The 15,898-nt window shown below is 44.1% G+C and overlaps 1 protein-coding gene across 1 annotated transcript in view; it reads left to right on the top strand.

Moving 5' to 3' along the window:
• Positions 1-13,233, top strand: part of LOC148830999 (uncharacterized) — a 41,127-nt gene extending 27,894 nt beyond the window's left edge. Inside the window, exons 8-14 of the mRNA XM_088922237.1 lie at positions 578-769; positions 1,000-1,323; positions 3,719-3,824; positions 4,322-4,434; positions 6,363-6,479; positions 8,056-8,147; positions 10,141-13,233. Of these exons, the coding sequence (XP_088778363.1) occupies positions 658-769; positions 1,000-1,323; positions 3,719-3,824; positions 4,322-4,434; positions 6,363-6,479; positions 8,056-8,147; positions 10,141-10,197 (921 nt within the window). The 5' untranslated portion in view covers positions 578-657 and the 3' untranslated portion in view covers positions 10,198-13,233. The remainder of the gene's footprint in view (positions 1-577; positions 770-999; positions 1,324-3,718; positions 3,825-4,321; positions 4,435-6,362; positions 6,480-8,055; positions 8,148-10,140) is intronic.
• Positions 13,234-15,898: the final 2,665 nt, after the last annotated feature.

The following is a 15,898-nucleotide window of genomic DNA, read 5'->3' as shown; positions in this document are numbered from 1 at the left end:
TTTTTGTATTCTGGGCTCTGCCTAAGTTGACTGGAGGTCAGCCTGCTTTCCTTTTCCTTTTGGTGAAGCAGTGGCTTCTATAATTTCTAGGAAAGCAAAAGCCTGCTGTCCTATAGACAGGTGTGACAGCTTTAGATCACACGTCACGTTAGTGGAGTTATAGAAAAGAGGATGCCAGTGGCAGGGCTGCTTTTTGGAAGGTGCACAATTTTTCATCGACCCCCTCTGGGGATGAGAGTGGTGGTACTGAAGCAGTGCCGATGAATTAAGAAAGCTCAGAGACACAGCATGCTTCGGAAGATGATGTCAACCCCTGGAAGCCTAGACACTAGAATTGTCCCCTGGCAGGAAACCTGGCCTTTAGACAGAGGGGAGCTGCCGCTGTATACTGTACGTGCTGAGCCCATGAGCAATTGTCACGATTAGCAACTGGCAAGGAGGAATTTTAAAAAATGTGCAATATGCAAAGTGGCTCACCTTTTTAAAATTGCTTTGCATTATTTTTTTTACATAAGCAGGCTCAAGTGAAATTGTTGGTAATACCAGAATTATCAATTTTTTTCTGTCTCTTTCCCAGCTGCGAAGGATGGTGTGCAGTAGTACTGCACAGTGCTTCCTGTGAGCCTCTCACCCCCCCCTGCTGTGGCAGGAAGCACGATGAGGGGGCGAGGACGTGCTTATGGTTTAATAAAGAAGGCTAATATGTCCTGGCTTTCACACAGCATGATGTGCCTGCCGTGGCTGCTGTTGATTGCGTGCCTTATCCCAGGTAAGTGTGGAGAGGTGGGTGTATGGAGACAAAAGAACAACACCCCCCCCCCCTCCAGAAACACACTGCAACAGGCTTTGAGGTAGAGAATAATGGGTAGATCTGATCTGAAGGCGAAGGTATGAGATGTTTATTTCGGGAAGCTATTTTTAAACTCATGGTAAAGTGTTGAGTGAAGGCCTTTGATTTTCTTTTTGTGACTGTGTCGTCTTCTGTGTTTGGCCCTACAGGCTGTCTGCTCCACAGGGTGGAGCTGCGTGCGGGGGAGTCAGTGTCCGTGCGCTGCCATTACGAGCCCCAGTGTCGGCGTGGGCCCAAGGTGTGGTGCCGGCAGATCTCTGACAGCGAGTGTGTGATAGTCGCACCGGCGGACAGCAAGACCGCAAGGCCTGACCAGCAAGACAAGGTCCAGATTTTAGACAACACCACCTATAACTTTGTCACCTTCACTGTGAGGAACCTGCAGCTGGGCGATTCTGGAGTGTACGTCTGCGGTGTCCACAGCAGCAACAGGGTTCATGTGCTGGGGATGCTGGAGATTCAGGTGTCCAGAGGTCAGTGAGGGTGCCTCCCCTTTGAAAAACAAGGAATCAGTTGCTAGCAGTGCCTGTAAACAGCCAGAAAAGAAATAATGAAATGCACTGCATGGATGGGTGACATGGTGGTGCAGTGACTAGCATTGCTGTGTCGCAGTGCTGGGGTTCTAGGCTCAATTCCTGGGGTGGTTTGTATGTTCTCCCTGTATTTGTGTGGGTTTCTTCCAGTTTTTTCTGAGTCCAAAAACATACAGTACGGGCAGGCTAATTAGCTTCTGGGAGAATTGGCCCTGGTGTGTGCATCTGTGTCTGCCCTGCAATGGACTGGTTTCCCATATTTTTAGGTATTACCCAGCTTTGTACCTGTTGTTTGACGGAACAGGGTCTGGCTCCCATGTGACACTGAGCTGGAAGATGCAGTCAGAAAATGGTTGGATGCATGCATTCCAAAAATATATGAACATTAATATTGAAGAACAGCTTAGTTCCATTCTGAAAAATAGAAAGGGTGTTGTTTTGAACTATATTTTGTTCTATAGTATTCTGCAATGGCTGAGGGGATACACAACTCCAGCCACACGTGTCCTCTTTCTGTTCCAACTGGATTCTTGAACCAACGAGAGCCTGTTCTGTGCTTAAGGACATAAAAAAGGTTAAGAAAAATGGAACAGGCCACCGAGCCTGTTGTTTTTTTCAATCACTAGCTTAGTGATACTCACTCCTATCCTTCAGGTTTTATAGGTACCTATTATCCTGAATGAGTCAAGACTTAAAGACAGCGGTGGTAAAGATCTATTAAGTCAACATTTGATTCAGATCAATTCATTAAGAATCCAGGGAGGAGTGAAAACTAGAGACACTGCCGCCCTCCACTTATTGTGTCCAATGGTAAATCTATTTCTTTATCCAGTCTTTGATTGGCCTGCTCATCTGTACAGCAGATTCCACGTACAGTACATGGCCTCCTGACCATTTGCTGCAACGCAGACTTAGGCTGTGGGATTGAGATTAGCAGGATGCAAATAGCTACACAGGATGCAAATAGCTACACTGCAGTGCAGACGTCTTCAACATCTTAGATTTGATGCCATTTCGAGAATACAGCATTGATACTTTACTCAGACCTCCACTACTGTTTTCTCCTGTTGTAACATCTTTGACTGTTATTATTGCAGCTTAGTTTTAGTGTGAAGAAAGCAAGCTTATCATTTAGTGAATTTTTAATTCTGATTGATCAGGATCTTCAAAAACACGATTATAGTAACTCAAGGTAAATTATACAACAGCTGCAAATATCAAGTGTTGAAGCAGAAAATCCGTCACATTTATCCAATAGACCTTATTTACTCATTTTAAGGAGCCCCTCATCATTATCATTATTTTTTCTCTATGCATAGCATACCCATAAAGCTAAAATACTGCTTGATCCACACCAACTACACATCAGGCTTAACTGCTGAAGCACAAAAAGATTATAACTTCACCTGAGAATCACCATAAAATAGTATTTCTGCACAGAGAAAGAAAAGCATGGAGTGAAGAGTGGAACGATCCGGAATAGCTAACTCTCGTGCCAGTAATGTATATTGCAGAGCTCCATAATATACTGTTTTCTGAAGTAAAAAGTGATAAAATAAGCCTATATTTCTTTAAAAGAACAAAAATGGAATATATGTCGTCTGCTTTGTTGGCATGCTTTTTTTCCATGGTTTAGTTGCATGCGTTTTTAATTGTATGCTTTTTTCTGCGGTTGTTATCCTTCTGAGATTCTAGAAGCCATGGAGACTTAGCTGTATAAATGACTGCAAAGACCACTCAGAGCTCGCTTCAAGAGGAAACAAAATTAAAGAGACGGAAATTGTATGAGAGAACATTCATGGCTGTGGACTGTGGAGTGTAATCCGCAGTACGAAGATCAAGGCGAGAACCATGAAGCCATTAGTATAATACTATAGTAGTTTTTAAGTAAACAGCTGTCCTGGCAAATCCCAGAATCTGAACTCTTTTTTATTGATCTCCTTTTTTTGTGATTTACAGTATTTAACTGTTGTGCGAGATGTGTTTCCTCTTGCATACTGTGTGATTTCAGTCTTTCAGATGCTGTGCTTTTAAAAGCCCTGTCTTGTTCCTTGTCATGTTTTGAGTTAGGAAATGAGAAATTAGTAAATCTGTTGAGAGTGGATTTAGTGTTCCCAAGCTTTTGATTTAACCATCATTGCTAATTCTATTTTCTTTTATCTTTTCCCTTGGGTTCAGAGGAAAGAAATACAGCGACTGTGAAGCCAAAAATGAAAACAGCCAACCTTTTCATCTTAATTTTAGAGTCCCGTCTTGACTCACAAAAATGAATCAAACAATGACCCCACAAACCCCAGTGGATAAGACTCCCTAATGAAACTCTTTGTTCCGGCAGAGCTGGTGACAGGGCATCTGGACTCAACACCCAGGACAACTACAGCTGGGACGTCCCCCGTCAGCTCCCTGTCTGTCAGGCTCACCACCTTGCCAGAGGTGCCCAGGTAAGGGACCACACTGCACACTCTTACTGCTAACAACACAGAATAGAAGACAGGTTTCACATGAGTGGAGCACATTTTGCTCATCTGGGTGCTGGTATTATATTTTTTAGATGTTTTTGTATAGCCTTTTGCTAAGGGACCTGGGGAATCTGCTACAGACACATGGTAGGCTCTGAAAAATGTTGTTATCAAAATACATCTTCATTTTTTAAAAAAGGTAAAAAGAGTTTTTTTGGTTTTAAAATACTTAGGAAAGAGAAGGATTCAGTTGGAAATAGATATTTTGTTTGAAATTGTTAAGGAAGTGCAAATGAAACCCTCAGAGTCTTTTTTCTAAGGCTCATGGAGAGGAAGAAACATCAGGAGAAGCCAAATAATTCAGAAACAGAGGGCTTGCTTTCTATCTGGGTGTCAACGAGGGACATTCAGTCCTTAAGCCTGGGTCTGCTGTCAAACATGTCTTCCTCCTTCTTCCCCTCTCTTTCCCTGGCCCTCAGTGTGGAGGCACTGGAGAGCGACCCGATGTCTTTCTTCCTGGTGATCCTGTTCATCATCGTCATGGTGACTGCCGTGGTGATCTTCATTCGAGTAATAGTACGATTCAGGAGAGGTAGGGGTTAAGTCTCTTCCCTTAGTTTATCTGAAAATACCGCGTCTACGTAAGCTGCTACTGTAAATTCATTTCACTCTGCTCTGTGCTACTTGCTTAATCTCTGAACTTCTGCACAGGTTTTTATCTTTTTCTCGGCTCCACAGGTAGTTTGCAAAGGCTAGAAATAACATGCAGGATTTGAAAAACAAGAATCACAGCTAAGACCCCCCGTTGCTTTCAGCCTCTTTTATTTTTTATATGTAGTGCTTGCAGGTCTGTTTCGAGTCTTTTTACTTTATTTTTATGGAAAAAGGTTGCAATAAGAATGTTTACTTTTCTCTGCCCTGCAGATGAAGTACAGTATTCATGAACAGATTAGGGTTGTAAGTGAGATATGAGTTTGTGATGAACGATGATTAAATTCAAGATAGGGATGGAAGCTGAAGTCTGGAGACGTCACAGCTGGCTCCTCACGTTGTCAGCTGCTTTACCACTCTGGTGCCTGGTTTCCTCTCATCTTCAATGCTAGACAACACTAAACCTTGCCTGGCTGTACCTTTTACTAGGATGGGGGCACTCCAAGGACTGCCACACTGCTACTGTTTTCTGGCCACCAGGTGGAGCTCTGCCCCATGGGCCAGAAATTCCACTGAGTGTGCAGCAGGATGTACTTTCATTTTGCAAGTCCCTGACTGCACATGGATTCTCGATCCCGTGGGACTGGGCTAAACAGCAGGAGTGCTAATCACTAGGCGTCCAGGCTAAATTCTTGTTCAGTCTTTCTTGATCACCCCTAAATGGCCTGATACCTTGATACCTAACCTGCCAAGCGGTATCCCCTCCACCTGCTCTGCTGCGCACTGAGCTGGTGAAGCAGTACAGCCACCACTTGCCACCCCAGGGAGGTGCTGCAATCAACCACGCCAGTGAAGGATTGATTAAGAAATTGTAATCTGTGCGGTGATGCAGTAAAGCACCGTGGTTGCTGATGTCATAAAGACATGAAATCCATGATTATATCAGTATAACCCTCCTGTTGCAAGGACAGCAGGTGAGACACTATAGCTCCAGCAAGGATTATTCCACAGCAAGAATTAATCTTGCACTGTTCTGATAGAGTTGGAACAGGATATACCAGCCAAGAACATGTCCAGTCTGTAACAGACTGTGTCAGGCTGTGTCACTCTGGGCTCTCATTCTGTGGCATTTTGTGGGTCATGTGCCCATATGTCTATCTACAAAAGTCATGAAGTACTGTAGCTAATACCAGTACAACCTCAGTTGCAATGAAATCCAGATTCATATCTGTGAACTGCATTGTTTTGGGTAATGTTAAATATATTTCAGTCATCTTGCTTTTTTGCTTATTTTCCCCCATGAAAGTGTAAACATCTGTGTATTCAGCACTCTTATTCCTTCAGCAGCAGTTTGCTTGAAATGTTTTTTTTAAGTTTCCCTTGTCTTCATTTATTAACCAGAGATGAGCACACAGCTCAAGACCCTCTTACCATCATCATTAGTTCGGCTCGTATGAAGTGTTAATCCTGAAAAACCTCAAACGGTGCAGTCTTTAAGCACACAGATAAGGCTGATCAGATCTTATCAGATATCTAGCAGCTGTTAAGAACAACTTCTAAAGCTTTGCAAGAAACAGGAGGTGTTTTTCTGCTGATTTTAAAAGGCTGTTTTCATCTCAGTTCCAGTTAGTACACCCCCAGGGAAATGCACTGTGCTCCAAGTACGTCTGACTATTTTCTGCTGTGATTAGGGGAATGGGTACTTTTCTACACTCTGTGCTAAACCATATAAAGGCAACTCAGATCAAGACACAGACACAGGCCCAGATCAAGTACAACCTTATGCATGCAGTCGTCTTGTAAACTAGCTTGCACGATGATTTGGAGGGGAACTCCGTTTAACAGCACGGTCTCTTCTTCGTTCACAAGATCACATCAAGGAGAGATCTAAGCTACCTTTGGTGATGGCAAGACTGACTCGGCGGCGGGTTCAGCAGAACGTGTACGGCGCGCCTCCTCGCAGGACCCCTGCCGCCGTGCGCAGTGGTGAGTTCTGGGAGTTTTTCAGCCGGCTCTGCAAGAAGCCAGACTCGTATTTCAAGTCTCCTGCCTTAATCAGGTCCTGATGCAGCACATTGTGTCACGGTCGTCATCCCTCTTCTAGAGGGCGCTCCTACCTTTTTCGTTGTGTTCCCACCTTCATTTGTCCCAGCTGTTTCCTATCCCCGTTTCTCTATTTAAGCCCTGCGCCTCTGTAGTTCTGGGCTCAGCTTTGAAAGCCCAGAAGTCCTGAAGCCTGCCTACCACCGGGCACAGGAGTGGCCCGAGGGCATTGGCTTCACCACGGTGTCCTGACCTCTGAGTTCCAAGCGCCTTGCCTCGTTATGGTTTTAAACTTCCATGTTCCTGGTTCCACGTTCCCGTTCCCTGTGTTAATTGTCTTTGTCATGGATGGACCACCTGGCTTTTGGTTTAGGGACCGTGCCCCGATTTTTCCACCTGGACTTCCTTGGACTCGTTAGCCTACTCCATGTCCCCCAAGCACCATCCCCTGTCTGTCATCCCAACCTTACCTCGCTGTGCCTGCCCTGATGTCCTTCTCCAGACTCTTCCAGATTATACCGTCACGCACAGGGTCTTTAACAACACACTTCACAGGAGTCAGAACTGGCTTCCGTGACACATTGTCTGCATTTGAAACTAGAGGAGGACTAATCTTACATCGGACTAAGAAGGGATGGGTTCAATAGCTGGCTAAAGAGAAAGAATCCCACAGTATTGGTCCAGAATAATGGACTGATAGGTCAATAGTGCACAATCTTATGCACAATAAATTTGAGCATCTTTCTCTCCTTTTTCAGCCCAGGTCAGTCTGTGAGCAAGGGGACTAATGACATACTGGAATAATAGGAGGCTAATAAGGACAAATCTTATGAGGATTAAAAATGTGTAACAGTGTAAAATAGGTCACATTTTGTAGTGACTTTTTAACACTTATTTCCTTTGTTAAGAATATGTATGTCTTTCCATCCATTTTCTAACTGCTTTATCCAGTACAGGGCTGTGGGGAATCAGAGCACCAGATGCAACACAAGATACACGTTGAACAGGACACTAGTACATCACAGCGCTGACAGACACACACACTCACACCAGGGCCAGTTTTCTCAAAAGCCAATTAACCTAACAGTATGTCTTTGGACTGTGGGAGGAAACCGGACAGCTGGAGACAACTCACGCAAACACGGGGAGACCATACAAACTCCATGCAGTTAGCACCCCAGAGCCCCAGAGCTGACAGGCATCACTGAACCACTGCCCCGTTGTGCCGGCTCACGTGTTTGTTCATACTTGTATGATGTTTTAATGGTACAATCCATCCAGATGCGAAATGTGTTTCATCTTGTCCGGGGACTTGAGGTGGCGCAGCTGTGAGAGGAACAGTGTAAAAATGACAGGTCTCCTCTCTTCAGAACAACAGCGCCGGGCTGAACGAGACCATGACGAATCGGCTGCTCCGCGCGTCCTTGAGAAGATGGTGACCCAACCTCAGTAACGGGGAAACTAACACACTCTGATTTGTTTAGGTGTAGGTTTCACATTTCTTTCGGTCGTGTTTCAGCTCCCCCGAGATCTAGGCCGCCGGGCGCCGGACGCAGGACAGACCAGGGATCCCATCACGGCGTTCCGGAAACCCCTCGACACATCGCCACGGTGAGGTGCCCTCCACAGAACAATTCCCATCCGCTCCCCCACCTGGCAATTTGTTTCCAAGTGGGCGAAAGCGCTCTGGCAATCAAAAAGCCGCCATCGAGTGCAAGGTGTGTTATTGTAGACTGCCAAAAAGCTTTGCCTTAATCGGTTCCCTAGTCCCGAAGACATTTTAATTTTCTGGTAGCGACACAGAGTTATTTTTAAACATCTATACAAAGCGTTATATACTCGTAAGATAACACAAAATGAGTTTCACGGGCTTTTATAGTGAACTGACTTTTAGGGGGCAGTTGGACGTCTTGGTTCAGAGAATTTGATTTTCTAACTACAATTACTGCGTTGGACCACAAGAGGGCGCACGCTGACTGTTGGACTGCCCGAGAGAGACTGCTACGTAGGCTGGCTCTGCAGAGACGATTGACCTCTACAACGACTTTGCCTGTCTCCAAACACCTAGCATGTACTGTAGAGTGGTCAGGTAACCTATGGCCAGTGCCCCGTGTCTGGACATGATGTCAAGGATGCGTACGTTAGCAAAAAAAAGGGCTTGACCTGTCCGTATCTTCACTAAAGCAAAATAATGTATTGATATATCATTATATGAATTGGGTTTAAAATAGCGTTACGTTAATCGTTAGATTTCATTTTGCGACTGCTCCCTAGTCGACTACTCGACTACTCCTTTTCCAAACTTTGGAAAATCGTTCGCTATCACATTTATGTATTGTAAACATTATGAATTGCAACACGGTTCTATTCATATTGTAACGCTTACGGCCGACAGGTACTGTGTAAGAGCCGGCGTACCAGAGCAGGTGACGTCACCGCCCTTCCCTGTGATAGCAGGACTACAGCTACTGGGCTGTAGAGAGATCTCTCTTTAGCTCACGGGGCTGGGTCGCTGCAGAGAGACGCGGAAGTCCCGGGTTCGAGTCCCGGACGGTGCGGGGCCGACTTGATGCGGCAAGGGCGCCCGCCTGAGCCCCCCTTGCGATACAATGTTTTTATGACTATTTTACTATTATGACTATGTTACAAAACAGTAATCAAGTTCAAGCCAGCCTTGAACCCGAAGAAAACTCCACAGCCGAAACATTCTGTTTTCTTTCTTCTCTTTTCGGCATGGAATAAACCTATTACTTGTTCCTTTGCAGCCTACGCATGTTGACGCAGCTACCCACCTGAACTAAACAGTAATCATTATCACAACGTATATACTCAATATACATGATACACAACTTGCCCGTCACTTCCCAATATTTAACGAATGCAAAAAACTCTTTACTGGCCGTGATTTTAATATCCGCTTAAGACGTAGTCCCATAAAACTTGTCAGAAACTAAATAGGCACCTCAGTCACCTACAGTATAGCTACAGATGAACATGTACAGTACCTACTGTACATGACGGAATATCACTGCGGTGCGGTGGCTCTGTGCCTAAGGATCTGCGCCTGTAGCTGGAAGGTTGCCGGTTTGTATCCCGCGGCCGGCAGAGGAGTCTGAGCAAGGCCCTTTATCCCAACTGCTCCAGGGGCGCCGCATAAATGGCTGACCCTGTGCTCTGACCCCAAGCTTCTCTCCCTGTCTGTGTGTCTCATGGAGAGCAAGCTGGGATATGCGAAAAGACAAATTCCTAATACAAGAAATTGTATATGGCTAATAAAGTGATCTTATCTTGTATTGCAAGACGGGAGATCTCAGCTTGACTGTGCACGACTTGTCTCTGGTGCCACAGTACAAGATGGGACAGTCCTCTCCGACAGCATCCCAGCACATGTGCTTCTAAAGGAAGGACGAATTGACCAATTAGGGGGCATAAAAAAGTACAAAAGTTCTTACTTTGAAAACTTGAACTATTTTAGTTTAGTTTGATGAATTTGACAGTGGGACTCCGTATTGCTGTAAGCACGATGTCAGTACTAGACTACACCTTGGCAGGTGGAGCGAACCTACAGTATATGAACAACCTGTCGTAACTGTTATGGTTGCAGGAGGCCCAGCGGTCACCCGTGCGTCTGCCCAACCACGGGCCCAGCGTGAGGCTGTGAAGAGGCACCCACGCACGGAGGGAGGGAGACAGAAGACCCATGACTGGCGCTATCCGAAGAGAAAAGGCAACCCAACGGCTTTACTAGTTATTACACTGAAAATTGTGCTTTCCTAATATTTACCCTTTTCCACACGGCCCTGCTCTTAAAGGGAAAGGGATCGTTATTTTCTTCACACTGGCTGATTATTTTTTGTTTTTGTTTTTGTTTTTGTTTTTGTTTTTTTCCGGGGGAGGTGGAGGGTGGGTCTTTGTGAAAGTGGAAAGTTGTGATTTCTGCTCCCTAAAATGTTCCTTCTAATCTCCAGAATCACTGAAGGAAAGTGTGCATTGAACAGCTCCAAATGTTACAGGGGCACATGAAAGAGTCCAAATAAGAGGAGGCCATGTACTGCAGGTCATTTGGTTTCTAGTGGCCTTCCAGTTGTTTCTTGAAAGAAGCCAGGGCATCGGCTTTGCAACACAGCTGGGCAGCTTGTTCCACACCTCCACCACCCTTTGGGTAAAGAAGTGCCTTTTTTTTTCCAGTTCTAAATGGACTGTCTCTACTTTACTCTTCTGTCCTCTGGTTTGTGTCCATCGGGATGACATTTGTCTCTGCCATTGAGGGATGGTGAAGACATGCTTGAGGTTCCTATTAAAAACAAGAAATTTAGGGCAGGATCTCTCCCTTAGGTGAGGTGCAGGAGAAAGTATTGCATGGGAGGGCTGAGGCCTGAGAGGAATATTGCATTCATTCTCCACCGGATTTCGGAGGCGTGTTGGGATCACACTACAGTCAGGTAGAGCACTGTTATAGAGAGTATCTAACCGCTGGGCAGGGGGCTAGGTCTGGCAGTACTGCACTAGAATGCTGTCAGGAGAATTACTTTAGTTATGACTATTACATAATTAATTAACCTAATGAAAAGGATGTTATTGCTTATTTTATGTAACATGTTTTTCGATGCCAATGATGTGGAGGTTTATACGCTAAAAAAATGTAACGAATTAGCATACTGTAACTACTGTGTATGCAAGTTGAAACTGGGATAAAGACGTCAACTGGTGGTACTTAATCTGGTATCTGATTAAATCAGGTAGGTTTCAGTTATTCTAGTCAGTCATAATCTCTCAGTTTACGGTTACAGTGATCAGAATTGTAAGAGGAAATTGCAATAGCAACAGCTATGTTTTATTCAAAGGGAAATTACAGATGCAATTACACAACAGCAATTAAGGTAATGTTTGCAGCTGAACAGAAAAGAAGTGACTACACAGATTAATGTCTTCATCATATTAGTTTCTGAAAATGCAATTAAGGAACATGGAGGTATAATCAAGCTCTAATTGATCTATGTATGGAATACACCACTATTCTGTTTAATCACCGTTTTAAAAAATTCACACTTTAGTATTAAACGTTGGTATGGTATGTTGATAGAGATAAAAAAATTAGGAGTCAGAATTGAAAACAGAGCTAGGATAGAAGAAAATTGAAAAAGCAGATACAATTTGCATAAAAAAAGGATCAATTGGAAAATGGGGGGCTATGGTGGCATAATGGTTAGCAGTGTGGCCTTGCAGCGCTGTGGCCCCAGGCTCAGTTCCATACATGGAGTGCTGTCTACTTCATCCAATTCAGGGTCTCGGCAAGCAATGGGAACAAGGATCCTGGACAGGATGCCAGTCCATAGCAGGACACACACACTCGCACCAGGGCCAGTTTCACCAGAAGCCTGCAACCTACTGTACCAGTATGTCTTTGGACTGTGGGAGGAAACTCACACAAACATGGGGAGAACAAACTAACTCCACATAGATAACACCCCAGGTCTAGAATTGAACCCAGGTCCCCAGCGCTGCAAGACAGCGATGCTAACCACTGAGCCACTGTGCTGCCCCTCTCAAGATGAGCTAATGCCATTTGTACTGTGTGTACTGTTGTGTGTCTAGATCCACTCGATATCCTGAACACGTCCCCATATGATACACACACAAGCGTTGATCAAACTTATAGATTCAGTTCTCGAAACACACCAGTTTTTTCACCTGGATATTTGGAAGTTCACAACTTTTTCAGTAATTTATCCTTCTTTAAAAGTCAAGAACGAATAAAGGCGGAATCTTACCTTTCAGAAGCTGGCAGGCTTATGATACTAATGAGGCCTTACTAGACATTTTGTTGTTCAGCCACATATTCAATGCAAACGTGTTCTGATCCCTGTGTATCAGGGAAATCCCAAGGTTTTCCAGTTCTGTGTAGCGCTCCCCTCTTCCTGTGATGCCCTCCTGACCTTGCTATGTGGGATTCAACTGCCTGCTGCTGCGTGGTAGTGGAGAGTGCGACCTCAGCACAGACAGCCTGCAGCAGGGTGATCTAATACTGGTTATACTTGGAGATCAGCTCTGGTCTGCAGGGAGCCCATGGTTGGCAGGACCACCTGGGGCTCCTGCATTTCTTATTAAACTGGAAACACGCCGGAAGCCAATTTCTTTCGTTTTTCAAGTCATACAAAATACATTAGCAGGGAACTAAAATAGAATTTGTAATATTTCCTCTTGTGCCTTTTGTGTAGTAAGTGTTATGATACAGAAGAATTCTTGAATTGCATGTCCTCTGCCTTTTCATGTGAGTGGAAAGCTGACAAGCTGCCGATCTTGGTTAATGGAAAATTGAACTTGTGGTGTAGCTCACAAGTACACTGTGCCTGTTTGGATTGCATTTGTTCTGTGTGTTCTGTGGAAATTTAGAATTAATACAAATCTTATTTTTTTTAATGCTATACGTTTTAGAGACACTTACGTTTTACTGTTTGTTTTCCTATCAGTTCTAGTTCTAGAATGATATAGATTTTGACAACGATGTGTAGTTAGTTGCTTCGTACTTTTGGTAAAAGCTGTATGGTCAAAAACCTCTCTTAATCATCTGTTCTTCCTAGTATCCCTAGTCTTTTAATTGACATGCTCTTGGTATTCAGTAGTATTTTATTTACAATGCTGTTTGTCATTCTAACTGTTTAAATTCACAATAAAGCAATGCATTTTTTTCTTCTTCTACCTTTGGATTATTTTTAAAATGAAAAATTGAATCGAGTGTCACACATCTCTTACAGCAGGGTCCACTTGAAGATGGAAAGTCTTTTGAAATGCTTCGGGAATCTGTTATTTAAAATCTAACCATGCAGTCAGGTACAGTAAGCGCTGAATTAGAGACAAGCATGTGTGCACAGATTTAAGTACTGTATTGCGTGCTGTTTTCTGTGTGACCCACACTAATTACCACACTGATCTTAGACTGATATTTAGTCAATAGACAAATCTATCGATCATCTGGGCTATGATCAAACACGATGTTGACCTGTCTGTGGAACTGAGCTATTGAAAATCTTTAAATTTCATCTCGAGCACAATCACTTTTGCAGATGGGTGGGTGTGTGTTTGCTCTTGTGTCTCCCCTTTGCTTCAGTGTGAAACTCCAGGCCCCTGCGCCTTTTTAAGTACCACATGTGCTTCTGAACCAGTGGCCAGCCAGGTCAATTAAATAAGGTTGCTCATTACATACTGGCTCAGGCTTGCACCAAAAGGAAGAGAAGAGAAAGGCTTAATCCTGGAAGTTGCATTAATTTAATAAGTATAAGAATGTGCAACGATCAATTTGAAAGAACAATAATTCTTATTTAATACACCCTAATTTTATATAATTCACAATTTCATTCTAATTACATACCATTAAAGGTTTTATTTTTTTAAACAAATTTGCCTACCAGACGTCTAATTTCTATTTTTTTTGAATGAGCAGACTTTGACAGTGTGTGAACATAAGGGTTACCAGCTCGGTTTCTAGAACAGATAGACCAGTAAAAGGATACTAATTATCCCTGGGCTAGTCGATACCCCCCACACCACACGTGTGCCTGTCTTAGAACTGACCAGTATCGAGGAGTGATGCCCTCGGGCATAGATTCTTTCGGGAGTCAAGAAAGTACAGACTGACTGCACTGCCCAAGTGCATTCCTGCCTAAACTCCAGAACCACAGCATTCTGGTTTGTTTCAATGCCGAAACTGTTATGACGACTACCATTTTATAACTGCTATTACTCGCTTCACAAATTTCCTGATTCCCTACATAGACTGAGCTGGTTTGTCTTTGTTTGATTGCTGTCGTACTTCATTGCAATAATTATTGTAAGTCATCCTGTATACAAATAACAATGATAAATATCTCTTGGGTTCATGGTTTGATTCTGGATTGGGGAACCTTCTGTGTGAAGTGTGTGTGGTTCCCCTGAATTGTGCACGAGCTTCCTCCAGCTGCTCTGGTTTCCTTCCACCTTCCAAAGACATGGCCTGGGTTAACTGGCATCTCCATATGTGTCCACGTCCACCACGCATGGATTGGCGTCCTGTCAAGGGCACAGTCCCACCTTGCCCTGAAGCTTCCAGGATAGGTTTTGTTTTAACAAGAATTGTCAGGAATTAGTGACTTTTCTGATAATGGATGGACCAAAAAATACAAATAGGACAAGGCCTTGTTTAGAAAGGTCATTGAATGTATCCAAGGCCTGGGATTAGGGTTGTGCCATAAAAAAAAAGGAATGTTGGTTTCATCCAGTGGAGGCAACCTGTGGAGCGCTGCATAAAAAGACTGTGTTTCTGACAGAGAGTCATTGTGGGTGTATGGCCAGGGCCGTGCCAGCCAGGGCACAGATACTGTATTGGTAACCCACAGCTCACTGACTGCACCACAGGAATATTAAACAGCAGGGATGAGCCGAGAGGCTGTCAGGCAGCAGGAATGACTTGGAATGCTGGATATCTTCAAAAGCGTTGTGTATCCCTGTGCTCTTTTTCCAGACATCACTTTTATATACGGGAACAAATGTATAGACGAGTACAGTATTTGATGCGTGTACAATGCGTACATTTTTTCAGAAACTTGACTTTTCAGTTATTTTTGCAGGGAGATATGTAAACCATTGTTGGAATGTAGTGTTACATCATGTCTTAAAAGGAAAAAAATAAACTGCATTTAAGCAGCACAGCTCAGAACAGTTTTATGTCCAGGGTATTTTAGGGATCACTGGTCCTTATGGTGGCTGTTGTTGATTTGTTGTGTTTAAATTTTGAGTTCCCACGCTGAGGGGATTGTGCTATCTGGATGCCATGTTCACTTAATTAAGTTTAAATCGTTATAATCAACAATACACACCAGTCAGTTTGCTCACAAACCTGGCAGGCAATGAGTTGTCAGTGAAATCTTTGAGATGATGCAAATACAATCCCTATGGAAAGAAAACGAATTTCCTTGTGACGTGCAGTTATGCAAAGACTGGTGAATTTAATATTGGTAAATGAATTTACTGTATACCAGCGTGTGCTTATGGACACGGGTTTACTACAGGGCCCACACATATGGGGAACAATGTAGGGATGTCAGTTGACCTACACAGCATGTTTTCCGACCGTGGTAGGACATAGAACTTACAAAATCCACACAAGACATCCTAGCCCCGCACCTGAATGCCATCAAGACCAATTCTGACCGCCTCGCCAATGTGCAGCCCCAAATTGAGAACACGCTGTAGCAAATCATCAATTAGAGTTACGGAGAGGAAACGCGGATCCTCGGCGCGCGCTCCTGCCGTCCAGAACACCAGCCCAGCTGCCAGCGGGAACGCGCACGAGCGAGCGTCGTCGGGAACGAGCTCGGTTGCGCTGC

This window comes from Atractosteus spatula, chromosome 7, assembly GCF_055471065.1.
Source record: "Atractosteus spatula isolate fAtrSpa1 chromosome 7, fAtrSpa1.hap1, whole genome shotgun sequence".
NCBI lineage: Eukaryota > Metazoa > Chordata > Actinopteri > Semionotiformes > Lepisosteidae > Atractosteus > Atractosteus spatula.
Note: the sequence above shows the minus strand (reverse complement) of the source record. Positions and strands in the feature narration are given on the sequence as shown.